The sequence below is a fragment of the Macaca thibetana genome, chromosome 20 (assembly GCF_024542745.1).
Source record: "Macaca thibetana thibetana isolate TM-01 chromosome 20, ASM2454274v1, whole genome shotgun sequence".
Lineage (NCBI taxonomy): Eukaryota > Metazoa > Chordata > Mammalia > Primates > Cercopithecidae > Macaca > Macaca thibetana.
In genome coordinates, this window is record NC_065597.1 from 16,554,741 (window position 1) to 16,574,817 (window position 20,077).

Below are 20,077 nucleotides of genomic sequence, written 5' to 3' on the forward strand. Positions count from 1 at the left end.
AATGAAAAAAAAAACAAAACTTCCTTCAACCCTGGTGCCCCCGACGAGCACCCCTTTTCTCTCGTTCCCTTCATACTTGTCCCCACTTGCTGGCTTTGCCTCCTCACCCCTCATTCCTGCCTCCCCCTTTCCTACCCTGATTCCTGTCTCCACCACTCCCTCAAATCCAAGGCTCCAGCCTCTCCATTTCCAGATCTAATGGGCATGGGTCAGGCCTTGACTTGCTTGATGTCCTCCTACATGAGCTTCACACTGTGGATCATACCCTCCTTGGATCGCTCTTCTTTCCTAGCATCCTGGTCTACCCTTTCTGGCTTTCCTCCTTCTCCCTGACTTCTTTCTGGACCCGCCTCCACCCATCCTTAGTCACTCTGCAGGTTCCCAGCCTCAACCTTTGTCTCTTCCTGCTCGGTCTAAGGCTGACCCCCATCCCATGCGTTACTTCATGTTTACCTGATCATACATAATGGGTTGGAGGAAGAGGAGGGGGGTAGGAAAAGCTTGCAAATTCCAAAGCAAAGTGAAGGGCATTCCAGGCAGAGGGACGGCCCAAAAGAGGGAGGAGAGAAAGGCAGGAGCCACATGAAAAAGAGCTAAAGCAATGTTTAACATCTAACAGCTACGGTGTACTGAATTCCTGCTCTGTGACACTCCCTTCTGGGAACTCTGAATAGATCCCATCACCTTCTACCTCCAGTGTTGACAACACCTGCTGAGGGAGACATGATCATCACCATCATTTTGGAGATGAGGAAGCTGGAATGCAGCACAGTTCAGCGATGCACCCAAGGTCACGTGGCCAGAAGGCAGTTGGGGCAGGCCCAATTTGTCCAACTCCAAAGCAGGCACTCTTTTCCCTGGTTCTTGCACTGCCTCCCAAGCCCTTAGTCCATCCACGGCTCCTGACACTTCTTCAGATTGTCCCTCGGACACTGGTAACTCAACACAGCCCACATCAAGCTCATCATCTATGCTGCCTTCCTCCCAGACCTCTTCCTGGCCCTATATTCCTCCCCAACCCTTCTTCTAGCTCCCAGGCCCAATTCCCAGAGTCACCCTGACTCTGCTGCTTCTGCACCTTCAATCCCATGACCAACCAGGAGCCCTGTGAGGGAGTCCCCCTCCTAAATCGTTCCCAGACTAGGGCTCTCCTTTCTTCCCCTGTCCCCAGCTGTCTCACCCATCTTTGCTGTGGTACTGTGTAACTACATGGTAGTTCCATCATCACAACCCCTGGTCTTCTGGTTCTGGAAACAGGATGAAGAAGGGGACACAGTTTGCAGAAACATAAAGTGTATTTTTCTGTTTTTCTTGCTTGTTGCCAAATTAGTTTAATATCCATGGAAGGAAATCATAGTGGAGAGACCAAAAGTGTCTCACTTAGAGCTGAACCTTTGCACACATCCATGCTTATTTCCTTAGGCTACATTTCTAAACATGTCATTCCGGGGTTGAAAGGTGTGTATTTTACCCCCAACCTCACAGGCTATAGGTTTTAGCATTCCTTGTAATCCTTGCTGATTAGATTCGATGGGTGAACAACTGATTATTTTTATTGCTTGGATTTGCATTTCTTGAATTGTTAGTGAGGTGAACCTTTAAAAAAAAAAAAAAAAATGCTGGTTGGTCATTGAACTCCTCCTCAGGATTTTATTTAAACATCCCAGCAAGCCCTTCTCTGGCCACTCTATTTAAAATTGAATAAGACAAAAGCAAAAACAAAACAAACAAACACCAACAACAAAAAAAAGCCCACTTCTTAGCCCCTTCCCTGTCTCTTAGCACTCATCACCATCTCACATACCATAGGTTTTTATGTGGTTTTTGTCTGCCTACCTGCCCCTGCAAAATATAAGCCTCATGAAGGCTGAGGCTTTTGTCTGTTTTGATCACTTAATGAGTCTCCCACCTGGCGGAAGGGTGCTCAAAAATATTTGTTTTGTGTGTGGATATGTTTTTATTTATTTTTTATTTCTTTATTTTTTTGAGACAGAATCTTGCTCTGTCATCCAAACTGGAGTATAGTGGCTTGATCTTGGCTCACTGCAACCTCCGCTTCCTGGGTTCAAGCGATTTTTATTTCTTTTGTGGATTGTTTTAATCTTTTTTTTTTTTTTTTTTTTTTTTTTTTTGATACAAGTCTCACTCTGTTACCCAGGCTGGAGTGCAGTGCGTGATCTCAGCTCACTGCAACCTTCACCTCCTGGGTTCAAGCGCTTCTGTCTCAGCTTACTGAGTAGCTGGGATTACAGGCACCCACCACCATGTCCGGCTAATGTTTGTATTTTTAGTAGAGACAGGATTTCACCATGTTGGCCAGATTAGTCTTGAACTCCTAACCTCATGTGATCCATCCACCTTGGCCTCCCAAAGTGCTAGGATTACAGGCATGAGCCACCGCACCCGGCCTGTTTTTACCTTTCTAATCAGAAGATTTCCTTCCATCTAATAGCCTACTGCTCTTTAACTGTTTATCCTATAAAATGAAATCTGCTGGTGATTCTGATTTTCTCTGTATCAGCTTTTCAAATCTGAATATGCATGCAAATCACCCAGGGATCCTGTTAATATGCAGAGAGGTTCCAATTCAGTAGGTCTGGGCTGGGGCATGAGACTCTATTTCTAACAAGTCCCAGGTCACATTCATGCTGCTGGCTCTTAGGTCACACTCTGAGTAGCAAGGCTCTAAGCAGTTGCCTAGCAGCCAACACTAACATTAGCAAAAGCATAGTCTCAAGTGGATATATCGTCAGGAATCTTTAAACTGCAAGAAATAGAAGACTCAATTCAGGCCATCTGTGGTGGTGTGCACCTATAGTCCCAGCTACTCAGGAGGCTGAGACAGGAGGATTGCATGAGCTCAGGAGTTCGAATCCAGCCTGGACAACACAGCAAGATCCTGTCTTTTTTTTTTTTTTTTTTTTTTTAAGGAAGAAAGAAAGACAGAAAACCCAATTCCAAAAATGTTAAAAAAAAATTTATTTGCTCACATATATGAAAATTCATGGCTTGTTCCTTCCTGAATTCTTACTTCAGATACTGTATTTTTACTTTTAAAATTTCCGCTTGGTTCTTTTTAAATTTTTCAATTTATCTGCTTGGATTTCCTTCTGCCGTACTGATCATAGTTATAACAGCTGCATATAGTTCTTGTCTGACAGTTCCTCCATCTGAGTCACCTCGGGGTTGGCATAGTTGACTGTCTTTTCCTTTGAGAATTTGTCAGAGTTTCCTGACTCTTCATATAACAAGTAATTTTGTATCACATCCTGCAATTTTTGGATGTTATGTTGCAGACTCTGTATTATATTATAATTCTCCAAAGAATGTTGATGCTTTAGGTTTAACAGACAATTAGCTTGGTTGGATCAAGTTTTGGTCTTTTGCATCTGCAGCGGGTCAGTGACTAAGATGTCAGTTCTATTCTTTAAACCTTAATCACAAATTGTTTTCAGTTTGCCCCCCACACACAGTTCGAGAGTCAGCCAGCCAGAGATTTAGGCTGCTGATACAGAAAATTTGGGGCTCCTCTTCTCTGGCTCTCTCTCCTTTCTGGGGTTTCCCCTTCACTCTCTGGAGGCTCTGAATGTTCCAGGACTGCTTTCTGTGGCTCCTCTAGAATGAAGATTGGTGGGCTTTTCTTTTTTTTTCTTTCTTTTTTTTTTTTTTTTTTTTTTTTGAGACAGAGTTTTGCTTAGTCGCCTAGACTGGAATGCAATGGCGCGATCTTGGCTCACTGCAACTTCTGCCTCCCAGGTTCAAACCATTCTCCTGCCTCAGCCTCCCGAGTAGCTGGGACTACAGACGTGCACCACCATGCCCGGCTAATTTTCGTATTTTTAGGAGAGACAGAGTTTCGCTGTGTTGGCCAGGATGGTGTTGAACTCCTGACCTCAGGTGACCCTCCCACCTTGGCCTCCGAAAGTGCTGGGATGACAGGCGTGCCGGCCCGGTTGGTGGGTTTTTCCATTGTGGTGTGGCCACCAGCCACTACCACTGCCATGACTATCTTCAGTGTAAAGCCACAAAAAAAGAGGAAAAGGATTCACTTTATACAACTCTCTTATTCCAAGTTTCAACAGCCCCTTTAAAAACTGCCTAATTTGTTTTTAGTCTCTAGAGTTCTCAGGGAGTTATGTTTCTATTTTATTCAGTCTGTAGCTGTTAAGTATGGGACAATCAGTTTGCTGGTTGTTCATTCCCACGCAGGAAAACTATAAACACCCATGCAAAGTGCTTTGCCTGCATCTCTTGGCTCACCTGTGCTGCTTCTGGTCTCTAACTGATGCCCTCCACATGAGAGACCCCGAAAGTTCTGGCTTAGACTCGCCCAGATCCAAACCCAGCTGGAAAGGAGTGCTTCGTTAAACACCGTTTTGGCCACAGTGCTGGCTTTCACTGTCACTGGAGAGCGCCGTGTGCCTGTTCTGAACCAGTCCACTTGGCCAGGGGGATGCCATTCTGTGCCTGGTCAGTTCTGAATCACCTGCTTACTCCTGGAAGAAGAGGTATTGCACAGAGCAAGAATCAAGGATGGGAAAATAAAGGGATGTTGGACAAGAAAAAAAATCACAGAACCAGCTATAATGGGAGACAGGACAGGAAGTGAGAAATACACCTGTCAGTCTGGAAACTCAAAGATTAATCTGTGAAGCTATGAATTTGTCATATACCCTCTGGGCCAAAGTTTCCTTATCTCATCCCTTGATGATCTCTAAGTTCCCTTCCTGCTCAGGTCTTCTCTGTCCTCTTGAAAAGCCTGTTATCTCTTAAAATTTTTGTTTCAAAAATCTAACCAAAAAAGTGCACTTCAACTACATCTGATTCTGCTTGTTGTTGTTGTTGTTTTGTTTTGTTTTTTCAGTTGGAGTTTCACCCTTGTCGCCCAGGCTGGAGTGCAGTGGCACAATCTCTGCTCACTCCCCGGTTCAAGCAATTCTGCCTCAGCCTCCCAAGTAGCTGGGATTACAGGCGTGTGCCACCACACCCAGCTAATTTTTGTATTTTTTAGTAGAGACAAGGTTTCACCATGTTGGTCACCCTGGTCTTGAACTCCTGACCTCAGGTGATCCACCTGCCTTGGCCTCCCAAAATGCTGGGATTACAGGCATGAGCCAACGCACCCAACCAAAATAATCCTGTTTTAAACAAATTAATGATGATTTCTCACTGTAGAAGAAGAAAGCCTTGCATTTGGCCATCGTCCTTGTTTCTCCTCTGAACTTTCCTTTGCTTCCTTCTTTCTTTTTTCTGTCCAAAATCTTCCTTTCTACCCTCCAGCTCAATCTTAAACCCAATTCCATCCCTCTCAACTTGCCTTCCTCCCTCAAATGAGCCCTTGCCAGCCATCATTTCTTACTTCAAATCTATAAAAGCAAATTTCTCCCAAATGTTATTCCTTAAAAAGAAAGTTTACCTTTATGTTTATATTTTGGATCAATGGTTTCTTTTGTATTGGCTGTTGTTTACTAAAGTACAATTGAACAAAGCCTAGTGGAAATTTGATCCATGTAATCACTTGACTAAATAGTGTGTTAATAGAGTAGGAAGGGTCTTATTTTCTTCAGCCACCACCTTCAAGTATTTCTGTTGAAGATACAAGAGTCTTAGAATAACCTCATTTAACCACATTTACCCTCTTTTTTTTTTTTTTTTTTTTTTTTTTTTGAGGCAGGGTCTCACTACATCACCCAGGCTGGAGTGCTTGGCGTGGACACCACTCACTGCAGCCTTGATCTCTCCCAGGCTCAGGTGATCCTCCCACCTCAGCCTCCCGAGTAGCTGGGACTGCAGGGGTGCACCACTATGTCTGGCTAATTTTTTTGTAGAAATGTGATTTTGCCATGTTGCCCAAGCTGTTCTCAGACTCCTGGGCTCAAGCAATCCACCCGCCTCGGCCTCCCAAAGTGCTACCCTCTTCTAAATTATATGCTAATGTTGTTATGTATTTGAATTCTCACTATATATTTTTAATGCAGAAACATTATTCTTATTGATTAAAACAATCAATTTGCATTTATTTTTACCTAAATGCCCATTTATCAATATTTATCAATATGCATTTCTCAGCACCCTCCTAAACAATCTTTAACTCCTTTCTACATCTCTTGTATCTGTTTTCTTTTACCTAAAGAACATTCCTGGGTGTTGTGTTTTGTTTTTTTAGGTACAGGTTCTTTGGCAACAAATTACTCAAGTTTTGCTTGTCCAAAATGTCTTAACTTCACCTTGATTTTTAAAGGGTGTTTTTTTCTAGGCAGGCCTCTAGGTTGCCAGCCATTTTTCTTCAGCACTTTGATATTATTTTTCTATCTTTGTCTTCCATGTGGCTGTTGAGATGTTGTCTGTCAGCATGATTGTGCTCCTTCCGTGTTAGCCGTGATGCAGGGCAGGTGAGCCCCACAGTGGGGCTTAGCCCAGAGGGTTCTTGGCTTTGCGCAGGAAAGTATTCAAGGGCACGCCGGAGGTGGAAGAAAACAGCTTTATTGAAGAGGCAGTGTGACAGTTCTGTGACTGCTCCTGCCCAGCAGGGCTACCCTGTAGGCAAAGAGTAGCAGCTCAGGACAGTTTACAGTCATATTTATACCCACTTTTAATTGCATGCAGATGAAGGGGCAGAATATGCAGAAATTTGTAGGGAAGAGGTCTTTTGGGTCATTGAGTCATGGCCATGAAAGGGGTGGTAACTCCTGAGTGTTGCCATGGCAATGATATATTGACATGGCACACTGGTGGGCGTGTCTGATTGGAAAGCTGTTTCCACCCCCACCCTGCGAGTCCTCAATCTGGTCCAGCGTCTGAGCCCCGCCTCCTACCTCTTTCTGACTCTAACTGCCTTTAAGATGTTTCTCTTTGTCTTTAAGGTCTCAACACCTTCAGGATGTCATGTCTTCATTCAGTAATTTACTGTGATTTGCCTAGGTGTTGTTTTCTTTGTATTTTACTACTTGAGGTTTATAGTGATTCTTGAATATGTGGGTTGGGAACCATTAGCTGATAACTCTTTCAGATTTCTTCTCCTCCATTCTTTCTCTCCTCTCCGTCTGGGATTCCAATCATAAATATACTAGGCCTTTTTGCAAACCTTTCACAGTAATACATGTCTTTTGTGCTTTTTCTATGTTCTACATACTTTTGTGCTCTCTTTATACTGAATATTTTCTTCTGACATATTGTCTAGTTCGATGTCTTTTTTTCAGTGAGGTCTAACCTGCTATTCAAACTTCCTTTCAGTTTTTCATTTTGTTTTTGCATTAAAAAGCCATTAATTCTTTTCTTACTGTTTCTAGTTCTCTTCAAAATTCTCACTTCTCAATCGTGTTTTAATTCCCTCAGCAGATTAAGTATGTTTTAAAGTCCTTGTCTTATAGAGCCATGCATAGATCCTCAGCAGTCTGGTCTCCTGTCTGTCTTTTGCTCTTGCTTTATGGTCACATGATCTTATCTCTTTAGGTGCCAAGTATTTTTTTAAAGATGGGGGTCTTGCTTGCCCAAGCTGGTCTAGAATTGCTGGCCTCAAGCAATCCTCCCATCTCAGCCTCCCAAAGTGCTGAGATTACAGGCATGAGCCACCATGCCCAACCAGGTTTTTATCAAGGGCCAGATACTGAACGGAAAAAACGTTCTGAGGCTCTGGAAAATGTTGTCTCCCTCCAGAGAGAATCACTGTTTGCTACTGGCAGTCAGCTAGGCTAGGAGCACTAGAAATCTTGATTCAATCAGGATTGAGATCATTTTAAACTGAACTTCAGTCCCTGGGAGGGTGGGGCTATTTCAGGTTGACCTTCTTTTTTTTCTTTTTCCCACTGTTATTTGAAGTACAGGGGTACATGTGCAGGATATGCAGGTTTGTTACATAGGTAAACATGTGCCACCATGGTTTGCTGCACAGATCATCCCATCACCTAGATGTTAAGCCCAGCGTTCATTAACTATTCTTCTGATGCTCTCCCTCCTCCTGCCCCCCAACCCCTGACAGACCCCAGTGTGTATTGTCCCCCGACCCATGTGTCCATGTGTCCTCATCATTCATCTCCCACTTATAAGGGAGAACATTTATTATTTGGTTTTCTGTTCCTGCGTTAGTTTGCTGAGGATAATGGCCTTCCAGCTCCATCCATGTCTCTCTCTGCAAAGGACAGGTTGACCCTTATTCCTTATATGGAACCTTTCAGAGACCTAACCCAAAGGCCAGGGGATTTACCAGGATCTCCTTTCCTTGGCAGGCCTGGAGTCTAATTTTTGAACCCCAGCCCCATGAGTCATGCTGGCCTGAACTTAGAGAGAAGAGCTAGACCTGGGAAGGGAGACAGTGGGCTGCACTGCAGATAGCGGTCACTAGACTGGAATGGACTTTGCATAATATCATCAAAGAGTGACCCAGAAAACGATGGAGCCTACCCGAGGATTTCATCCAGGGGAGGAGAAAATCAGAGCCCACAAAGCAAGTTTAAAAGTGCAGCAAGAAAAAGAATAAAGTTGGTTTCTCTATGCCCAGTGCATCAAATAAATACATATTTTAAAAGCCTGAGGTGCAGCCAGATTCTAAACCCCCATTTGTTCCCAACAATATCCATTGTATACGATACGTGTGTGGTTTTAATAACTGCAAAGGGACTGTTGTAAGCTTTTTACATGCATTCACACATTTTATCTTCAGGAGTCCTCTGGAGTATTAATATTGCTATCTCCATTATACAGATGAGGCAGAGAGAGGCCAAGTCCTCTCCCAGGGTCACAGCTACCAAGCAGTGCAGCTGGGATTGGACCACTACACACTATGGCCTATCCCAGGGCACCTGAGGCAGGTGCAGATGGCTTGCATCTGTTAGTCTTTTCCCCTTGATCCTGCAGAACAGCAGCTCTCAACCAGGAGTACACATCAAAGTCACTCTGCACCTTTTCCAAAATGCACAATGCCAGGACCCAGCCAGATCTCGAACGGAGAAGGACCATGGAATGGATATTTAGATAAAAACCCCCAAGATGATTCCCAGGCACAACCTTAGCATGCAGAGGAGGTGCCCGGGTCCTCAGAGGCCTTCTCAAGAAACAAAGTGTCTTTTTGCTCCTCCTCATGGAATTTACTACCCCATAAAAAACTGTTTGACGCATCTTTTCTGTGTCATGCCTTCTAGGTTCCTCCATTCACCAAAGTGGATGTCAAGATGGAGACAATTGAAAGGAAAATATCTGTTAGGGAACCAACAGTGTCTGAGAAGGAAGAGCTAAATAAGAAGAAAAGGAACATGGGTGATGTCAGCATGCTTGGGCTTCCTCTTGTCCAGGACCAAGAGGACAGTGAAGGGGACGTCTCAAAGGACCCCGACAAGCAACTGGCCCAGAGGTTTAAAGCCTATGAGTTGACACTGAAGGATGTCCAGAACATCCTCATGTACTGGGACCGGAAGCAAGGAGTCCAGCTGCCTCCCGCAGGGATGGAGGAAGCGGCCCATGAGCCCGACGACCAGCGCCAGGTCCCCTCCGGTGGGCGCAGGGGCCGTAAGGACCGGGAGAGGGAGCGCCTGGAGAAGGAGCGCACGGAGAAGGAGCGCCTGGAGAGGGAGAAGGCGGAGCGGGAGCGCCTAGAGAAGCTGCGAGCCCTGGAGGAGCGGAGTGACTGGGAGGGGGAAGGGGAGGAGGACCACGAAGGGAAAAAGGAGAAGGATCTGGGTGTGCCCTTCCTTAACATCCAGACACCAGACTTTGAAGGCTTGAACTGGAAGCAGGCCCTAGAGAGTGACAAGCTTCCCAAAGGAGAGCAGGTAAGGACTCTCCTCCAGGGTGGGGAGGTCACAAGTCAGGCAGCAGGCACTGTGCTAAGATCATCAGGGGTGCTTCTCCCTACCCGAAACCCACATCCCCTCAACTGCATTCATTTCTGATGCCCCCTCGGAATTAAGACAATAATGACTAAAGGACCTTTCCTACTTGGCAAGAGAAAATTTGTAGGAGATGTCACACATCTAAATTAGTCCATCCAAGCTTATGGAAAGCCACCTGTAACGGCTGATTTTTAATATTGATAATATGGGTGCTACAGAGTGACAAGGCAGGTGAGGCTTTGGGGTGAAGCAGGAGACCCATCCACTCCAAAGTCTTCCCACTACCTCCCACAGTGACAGAAATTATCCTGTAAGACAGCTCTTCGTTCCTGTAAACAAAAGTATTGTGTATACAAAAGCCACCTTTGCTAGCAGTTTGGAGGAGAGGCTTATTATAGCCTTTTCTCCAGGGACAGGTTTTTTCTGTGAAGGACGAGAAAGTAAGTATTTTAGGCTACAGGTGATACTGCTTCTATCACAACTGCTCCACTCAGCCTTTGGCGGGTAAAAGTGACCACCAGCAACATGTAACTGAATGGGCATGGCCGTGTTCCAATTCAAGTTTATTTAGAAAAAGTAGCAGGCCAGATTCAGCCAGGGCACCATAGTTTGCTGCCTTCTGGTTTCATCCATGACAAACTAGATGCAGCTTTTTTTTTTTTTTTTTTTTTTTTTTTTACATGGAGTCTCGTTCTGTTGCCCAGGCTGGAGTGCAGTAGTGCAATCTCAGCTCACTGCAACCTCCGCTTCCCATGTTCAAGTGATTCTCCTGCCTCAGCCTCCTAAGTAGCTGGGACGACAGGCATGCACCAGCACACCCAACTAACTTTTTTGTATCTTTAGTAGAGACAGGGTTTCACTATGTTGGTCAGGCTGGTCTTAAACTTCTGACCTCAAATGGTCAGCCTCACCCTCCCAAAGTGCTGGGATTACAGACGTGAGTCAACTTTTAAAAGTAGAGACTAGAGCCTGGGAGGAATATGTGGCAGGTCAGGGATGACGGGAGGATCAGAGTCATCCCTGCGATCCATGTGACTTCCATGTGCTGCGACCCACAGTAGAAGCCTTGCTGCAGTGGTCCTGGGTGGCACCAAAGGTGGGAAGGACTGCTGGGGGACATGCAACACCAGCTCTATGCCCTTACCAGTTTCACCTCAGGCCAGCCTTAGCTAAGGAATTGTGATTTTTTTTTCCTGCAGAAATGTTTTTTTTTTTAAAAAAGGACTATAACAAGAACATCTTGCCTTGTTTTATACTTTCCACCTTCCAAATCATAGGTTAGACTGCTGTTTGAAGAGCTCCCTGGCTCTGGTAATTCAACAATTGCTACAGATCATTCATGCCTTTCCCCATAGAGGTTCTAAATCCTGGGAGTTAACTCGGCTGCATATTAGTCAGGAAATGCCTTTAGCTCCTTGACACACAGGATGAGAAGCACAGGATTGCATGGAGATATTTAGTTACTTGCTGGGCCTAACAGGCCCAGTGGTCCACAGGCTGAGCCCTCAGGTGGGCTGTAACCTTTACTGTTGTGATAATGGCTGTTAGTCTAGAGGTAACATGCTTGTTCTGAGGCAGGAAGTGGCTGTTAAATTTCCAAACCATTTGCTCTGGAAATTGCTCATTCATTATATATGAGAGCAGAATGGGAAAATGCTGGAGGAATAAATGTTTTCTCTCTCAGGTTATTTTTCACTTCTCTCTTCATTCCCATTCTCTACCCTAGTCCCAGAACCTTTGCTTTATTATTTTCTTTGCTACATTTGACTTGCTCCCATCCCAACTTTCTTTCACCCTTGGAAGGAAGGAATATTTAACGCAAAAAGAAAAATTAACATGGAATCTGAAAATAGGTGGAACAACTCTATACTTTAGACATTAGAACGTTAAGAGCTGGCCTCTTCATATTAAACAGAGATTTATTGATTGCCTGCTATGTGCTTGGCTGTGTGCCATATCCACCTGCTAACCGTCCTAATGGAGTTTACAGTCCAGTTGCAAAGGAAGACAATTAAACAATTGCCATAAAGTGTAACAAAGGCTATGGTAAGAGAGGAAGAGAGGCATAGGGTTTTGCACAGGAAATTCACAATGGGCCTTTCCTTTAGATCCTAGACATCTTGGGTCTGGGATCCTCCGGACCACCCATCCCGCCTCCCGCCTTATTCTCAATCGTCTCCTACCCTGTGAAGCGGCCGCCTTTGACCATGACAGACGACCTGGAGCATTTTGTGTTTGTGATCCCACCATCCGAAGAGATATCTCTGGATGATAAAAAAGAAATGGAAATAGAATCAGACCTTTTGGCTGCCACAAACGCTACAAAGGTAACACATGAGCAGTTTATTCTCCTAACCATGGCAGGACTTCAGCGGGCAGGGAGAGAAGGTCACCCCACACCAGACCAAAAATGGAGCCTGGCATGAGGTGTTCTGTTCACTGAGTTATTTTCCCTCGACTTGTTGGGGATCCTCCCTGAAAACCTCATGTGAGCGTCCCTGAACTGCACCTTTCCTGGCTCTGACTTGTCCTACCTCCTAAGAGGAAACTGTCAGTGATTGATTCTCACCTAACAGCCTTTGCAGTCCCGTGGGAGGGTTTAGGGAACTTGTCTAGTTACTCTGCAGCACATCCACAATAAAAAAAAAATAAGCAAAACTAGCATTCTTAAAAAGATATCTAATTTTTTTTTTTTTTTTTTTTTTTTTGAGACGGAGTGTCGCTCTGTCTCCCAGGCTGGAGTGCAGTGGCCGCATCTCAGCTCACTGCAAGCTCCGCCTCCCGGGTCTACGCCATTCTCCTGCCTCAGCCTCCCGAGTAGCTGGGACTACAGGCGCCCGCCACCTCACCCGGCTAGTTTTTTTTGTATTTTTTAGTAGAGACGGGGTTTCACCGTATTAGCCAGGCTGGTCTCGATCTCCTGACCTTGTGATCCGCCCGTCTCCGCCTCCCAAAGTGCTGGGATTACAGGCTTGAGCCACCGCGCCCGGCCGATATCTAATCTTTTTTAAAATGTAAAAATATGTTTTGAAGCTAAGGTGATTGCACAGTGTGTAAGAATATAAGAATCAACACACACAAGTTAAGGGGACACGTGCCACTACAGAAAGGATAATATTAAAGAAATTAGGATGGGAAGATTGGATGTGTGGGGTAAAAGTCATTGTTTATGTCCTAGCCTGACACAATATAGTAAAATACATTCCAGCTGGATTAAAATTAAATAATCAAAATAAAATTGTGCAGAAATAGAAGAACATATATGCAATTAATAGAATAAATCACAAGAAAAATAAATTTGACCAATAATATGCAGAAAGTGTATATTTAAAATTATAGAAGGTTTTTTTATTCCCAGAGGAGAAGGGTGGCCCACAATTTGAATCTCTGCACACAGCCTTCTACAAACCATGCACATCAGCAAAGAGAGCTCGTAACTTCACCTATAAGTCCTGCTTACACGTAAACTGGGGACAGAGACTACCCCAAACCTCAGTTTACAAGTAAGTAGGAAATCAACATCTGAGATCAGTTGCATTGGTGGGCATGCCTCACCTGAGCAGAAAGTCCCTGGTGAAATTTCAAATTAAAAAGATAAAGAAGAAAAAATTGCTGTCAACCCCTTATTTTGGAAATCAGCCAGCTGGGCACTTTGGCTCATGCCTGTAATCCCCACACTTTGGGAGGCTGAGGTGGGCAGATTGATTGAGCCCAGATGTTTGAGACCATCCTGGGAATATGGTGAAACCCCATCTCTACAAAAAATACAAAAATTAGCCAGGCATGGTGGCACGCACCTGTAGTCACAGCTACTCAGGAGGCTGAGGTGGGAGGATTGCTTGAGCCCTAGGGGAAGAGTTGTAGTGAGCCGAGATGGCACCACTGCACTCCAGCCTGGACAATAAAGTAAGATCCTGTCTCAAAAGAAAAAGAAAAGAAAGATGGAAGGAAGGGAAGAGAGAGGGGGGAAAGAAAAGAAAAGAGAAAAGAAAAAAGGAGAAAGGAAAGAAAAGAAAGAAAAGAGAAAAGAAAAGAGGGAGGGAGAGAGAAGAAGGAGAAGGAGAAGACAAGAGAAGACAAGAGAAGAGAAGAGAGAAAAGAAAGGAAAAGAAAAGAGAAGAGAAAAGAAAAAGAAATGGCACTGTAAGAATGCTCAGAATAATTCCGACTATAGGGTATTTTGTAAGAACACAAATCTGGTCTCTCTAAAACGGCAATGTGATTGAGAGGAGGGCAGGAGAGTCTAGATTATAAGATACTAAAGAAACATAACAGATCATGGCGGACGGGAGGCAGGACTAGATTGCAACTCCAACTTGGATGGATAGAGCAACGTGTCTCACATTGTGAATTTTAGCTTCAGAACAACTGCAGGAATAAATCAAGAAACCTGAAGGGACCCGCAGACCCTCTGAAGCAAGCAGATTGCTCCTGCAGGACCCAGGAGACACCTCGAATACTGTGAGTGCCCAAACTGCAGAAGTGGGAAAGGAAGCTCCTCCACCCCTGATTTCCCACCAGGGAAACTGAAGATCTAGTTTACAGGAGAAGATTCCAACCTTACCTGGAGCTGAGTCAATTTAGAGAACTGAGTGAAATACAGGGTTAGAGGAAGCAGCAGGAAAGGCCCTGGGAGCTCCCTAGGTCCCCAAGCAGGCCATTCCTGTCTGGCATCACAGGGATGCTTCAAGAGGACGGCCACAGGCCCAGGGAAAATGCCACAGGGAAAAGGAAGTCTTCAGCTGAACTTTGTAACAATTTGAACTGGATAAGAAGCCTCCTGGGCAGGACTCTGGGGAGGGCACAAATCCAGCATGCAGACTCTACAGGCAGGGGAAGAACTAAAGCCATACTTGCTTTCACAGCTGGGAGGTGGGTAGCCTGGGGCAAGTTCTCAGCCCTGCTCACCCACTGCCTGGAAACAGACTCAATGCTATTATTGGTGGGGGCACGGTGGGAGTAAGACCAGCCCTTTGGATTGCATGGGAGCTGGGTGAGGCCTGTAACTGCTGGCTTTTGCCCACTTCCCTGACAACCTGCATGACTCGGCAGCGGGAGCCATAATCCTCCTAAGTACATAACTCCATTGATCTAGGAACCTCACCCCTATCCCCCACAGCAGCCGCAGCAAGACCAGCCCAAGGAGAGTCTGAGCTCAGACATGCCTAGCCCTGTCCCCAACTGATGGTCCTTCCCTACCCAGCCGGGTACCTGAACACAAAGGGCATATATTCTTGGGAGTTCTAGGGCCCCACTCACCACTGGTTCCTCTCCATATTACCACAGCTAATGCTCTCTGGAAAGTGCCACCTCCTGTCAGGAGGCCAACCAGCACAGAAATAGAGCATTAAACCACCAAAGCTAAGAATCCTCACGGAGCCCATTTCACTCCCCTGCCACCTCTGCCAGAACAGGTGCTGGTGTCCATGGCTGAGAGACCCATAGATGGTTCATATCACAGGACTCTGTGCAGACAACCCCTAGCACCAGCCCAGAGCCCGGTAGACTTGCTGGGTGGCTGGACTCAGAAGAGAGATAACCATCAGTACAGCTCAGCTCTCAGGAAGCCACATCCATAGGAAAGGAGGGAGCATACTACATCAAGGGAGCACCCTGTGGGTCAAAAGAATCTGAACAACAGCCTTCAGCCATATTTCCCTCTGACAGAGCCTACCCAAATGAGAAGGAACCAGAAAATGAACTCTGATAATATGACAAAACAAGGCCCTTTAATAGCCCCCAAAATCACAGTAACTCACTAGCAATGGATTCAAACTAAGAAGAAATCCCTGAGTTACCTGAAAAAGAATTCAGGAGATTAGTTATTAAGTCAATCAGAGAGGCATCAGAGAAAGGTGAAGCCCAGTTCAAGGAAATCCAAAAAATGATAGAAGAAGTGAAGGGAGAAATATTCAATGAAATACATAGCATAAATAAAAAGCAATCAAAACTTCAGGAAATATTGGACCTACTTAGAGAAATGCAAAATGCTCTGGAAAGTCTTAACAATAGAATTGAACAAGAAATTGAAGAATAGAAGAAAGAAATTCAGAGCTCAAAGACAAGTTCTTCAAATTAACCCAATCCAACAAAGACAAAGAAAAAAGAATAAGAAAATATGAACAAAGCCTCCAAGAAGTCTGAGATTATGTTAAATGACCAAACCTAAGAATAATCAGTGTTCCTGAGGAAGAAGAGAAATCTAGAAGTTTGGAAAACATATTTGGGGGAATAGTCGAGGAAAACTTCCCCAGCCTTGCTAGAGACCTAGACATCCAAATACAAGAAGCACAAAGAACACCTGGGAAATTCATCACAGAAAGATCATCACCTAGGCACATTGTCATCAGGTTATTTAAAGTCAAGACAAAGGAAAGAATCTTAAGAGCTGTGAGACAAAAGCAACAGGTAATTAATAAAAGAAAACCTATCAGATTAACAGCAGATTTCTCAGCAGAAACCCTACAAGCTAGAAGGGATTGGTGCCCTATCTTCAGGCTCCTCATACAGAACAACTATCAGCCAAGAATTTTGTATCTAGCAAAATGAAGCATCGTATATGAAGGAAAGATACAGTCTTTTTCAGACAAATGCTAAGAGAATTCACCACTACCAAGCCAGCACTCTAAGAACTGCTAAAAGGAGCTCTAAATCTTGAAACAAATCCTGGAAACACATCAAAACAGAACCTCTTTAAAGCATAATTCTCACAGGACCTATAAAACAAAAATACAATTAAAAAACAAAAAAGCAAAAAACCAAGGTACACAGGCAACAAATAGCACAATTAATGGAACCTCACATCTCAATACTAACATTGGATGTAAATGCCTAAATGCTTTACTTAAAAGATACGGAACTGCAGAATGGATAAGAATTCACCAACCATTTGCTGCCTTCAAGAGACTCACCTAACATATAAGGACTCACATAAACTTAAAGTAAAAGGGTGGAAAAAAGGCATTTCATGCAAATGAACACCAAAAGAGAGCAGGAACAACTATTTTTATATCAGACAAAACAAACTTTAAAGCAACAGCAGTTTAAAAAGACAAAGGGGGCATTATATAATGGTAAAAGGCCCTGTCCAACCAGAAAAATACCACAATCCTAAACATATGTGCACCTAACACTGGAGCTCCCATATTTATAAAACAATTACTAATAGACCTAAGAAATGAGATAGACAGCAACACAATAATAGTGGGGGAATTCAGTACTCCACTGACAGCACGAGACAGGTCATCAAGACAGAAAGTCAACAAAGAAACAATGAATTTAAACTATACCTTGGAACAAATGGACTTAACAGATATATACAGAACATTCCATCTAACAACCACAGAATACACATGCTACTCAACAGTTCATGGAACTTTCTCCAAGATGGACCATATGATAGGCCACAAAATGAGCCTCAATAAATTTAAGAAAATTGGAATTATATCAAGCACTCTTGCAGACCACAGTGGAATAAAATGGGAAATCAACTCCAAAAGGAACCTTCAAAACCATGCAAATACATGAAAATTAAATAACCGGCTCCCAAATGATCACTGGATCAAAAACAAAAATAAGATGGAAATTTAAAAATTCATAGAACTGAACGACAATAGTGACACAACCTATCAAAATCTCTGGGATACAGCAAAGGTGATGCTAAGAGGAAAGTTCATAGCCCTAAATACCTACATCACAAAGACTGAAAGAGCACAAACTGACAGTCTAATGTCACACCTCAAGGAACTAGAGAAACAAGAACAAATCAAACCCAAACCCAGCAGAATAAAGAAAATAACCAAGATCAGAGCAGAACTAAATGAAATTGAAACAAACAAACAAAAAAGCAATACTAAAGATAAGTGAAACAAAAAGCTGGTTCTTTAAAAAGATAAATAAAATTGATAGACCATTAGCAAGATTAACTAAGAAAAGAAGAGAGAAAAATCCAAATAACCTCAATAAGATACAAAACAGGAGATATGACAACTGACACCACAGAAATACAAAAGATCATTCAAGGCTACTATGAACACCTTTACACTCACAAACTAGAAAACCTAGAAGAGATGGATAAACTCCTGGAAAAATACAACCCTCCTAGCTTAAATCAGGAAGAACTAGATACCCTGAACAGACCAATAACAAGCAGTGAGATTGAATTGGTAATTTAAAATTTACCAACAACAAATGTCCAGGACCAGACAGATTCACAGCAGAATTCTACCGGACATTCAAAGAAGAATTGATACCCATCCTATTGACACTATTCCACAAGACAGAGAAAGAGGGAACCCTCCCTAATTCATTCTACGAAACCAGCACCACCCTAATACCAAAACCAGGAAAGGACACAACCAAAAAAAGAAAACTGCAGGCCGATATCCCTGATGAACATAGATGCTAAGATCCTTAACATTTAGCTAACCAAAATCCTTAATATTTAGCTAATCAAATCCAACAACGTATCAAAAAGTTAATCCACAATGATCAAGTGGCTTTCACACCAGGGATTCAGGGATGGTTTAACATATGCAAGTCAATAAATGTGATATACCACATTAACAGAATTAAAAACAAAAATCATATGATCATCTCAGTAGATGCAGAAAAAGCTTTCAACAAAATCCAGCATCCTTTTATAATTAAAACTCTCAGCAAAATCGGCACACAAGGAACACACCTCAGTGTAAAAAAAGCCATCTATGACAAACCCACAGCCAACATAATACTGAATGGGGAAAAGTTGAAAATGTTCCCTCCAAGAACTGGAACAAGACAAGGATGCCCACTCTCATCACTCCTCTTCAACGTTGTACTGGAAGTCCTTGCCAGAGCAATCAGACAAGAGAGAGAAATAAAGGGTATCCAAATGGGCAAAGAGAAAGTCCAGCCATCACTGTTTGCTGATGACATGATCATTTACTTTGAAAACCCTAAAGACTCCTCTAGAAAGCTCCTAGAACTGACAAAAGAATTCAGTAAAGTTTCTGGATACAAAATTAATGTACACAAATCAGTAGCTCTTCTATACACCAACAATGAACAAGCAGAGAGCCAAATTAAGAACTCATCGTCTTTTACAATAGCTGCAAAAAAACAAATAAAATACTTAGGAATATACCTAACCAAGGAGGTGAAAGACCTCTGCAAGGAAGGCTACAAAACACTGCTAAAAGAAATCATAGATGATGCAAATGGAAACACATCTCATACTCATGGATGGGTAGAATCAATATTGTGAAAATGACCATACTGCCAAAAGCAATCTACAAATTCAACGCAGTTTCCATCAAAATACCACCATCATTCTTCACAGAATTAGGAAAAAATTATAAAATTCATATGGAACCATAAAAGAACCCACATAACCAAAGCAAGACTAAGCAAAAAGAACAAATCTGGAGGCATCACACTACCTGATTTCAAACTATACTATAAGGCTATAGTCACCAAAACAGCATGTTACTGATATAAAAATAGGCACATAGACCAATGGAACAGAATAGAGAACCCAGAAATAAACCCAAATACTTAAAGCGAACTGGTCTTCGACAAAGAAAAAAAAAAAAAAAAAGTGGGGAAAGGACATCCTTTTCAACAAATAGTGCTGGGGTGATTGGCTAGCCACATGTAGGAGAATGAAACTGGATCCTCATCTCTCACCTTATACAAAAATCAACTCAAGATGGATTAAGGATTTAAATCTCTTAAATCCAAGACCTGAAACTATAAAAAGTCTAGAAGATACCATTGGAAAAACCCTTCTAGACATTGGCTTAGGCAAGGATTTCATGACCAAGAACCCAAAAGCAAATGCAATAAAAATAAAGATAAGTAGCTGGAACTTAATTAAACTAAAGAGCTTTTGCACAGCAAAGGGAACAGTCAGCAGAGTAAACAGACAATCTACAGAGTGAGAGAAAATCTTCGCAATCTGTACATCTGACAAAGGACTAATATCCAGAATCTACAATGAGCTCAAACAAATCAGCAAGAAAACAACAAACAATCCCATCAAAAAGTGGGCTAAGGACATGAGTAGACAATTCATAAAAGAAGATATGAAAATGGCCAACAAACATATGAAAAGATGCTCAACATCATTAATGATCAGGGAAATACAAATCAAAACCACAGTGTGATACCACCTTACTCCTGCAAGAATGACCATAATGAAAAAATAAAAAAAACAGTAGCTGTTGGCATGGATCCAGTGCATCAAGAAACACCCTTCTACACTGCTGATGGGA

General features: G+C 43.1%; 1 protein-coding gene across 3 annotated transcripts in view; it reads left to right on the forward strand.

The window, feature by feature from the left end:
• Positions 1-20,077, forward strand: part of HYDIN (HYDIN axonemal central pair apparatus protein) — a 463,051-nt gene that overhangs the window by 340,682 nt on the left and 102,292 nt on the right. For all 3 annotated transcript variants that reach the window (XM_050772650.1, XM_050772651.1, XM_050772652.1), the window contains 2 exons: positions 9,138-9,764; positions 11,933-12,151. In XM_050772650.1, coding sequence (XP_050628607.1) covers positions 9,138-9,764; positions 11,933-12,151 — 846 coding nt within the window. The remainder of the gene's footprint in view (positions 1-9,137; positions 9,765-11,932; positions 12,152-20,077) is intronic.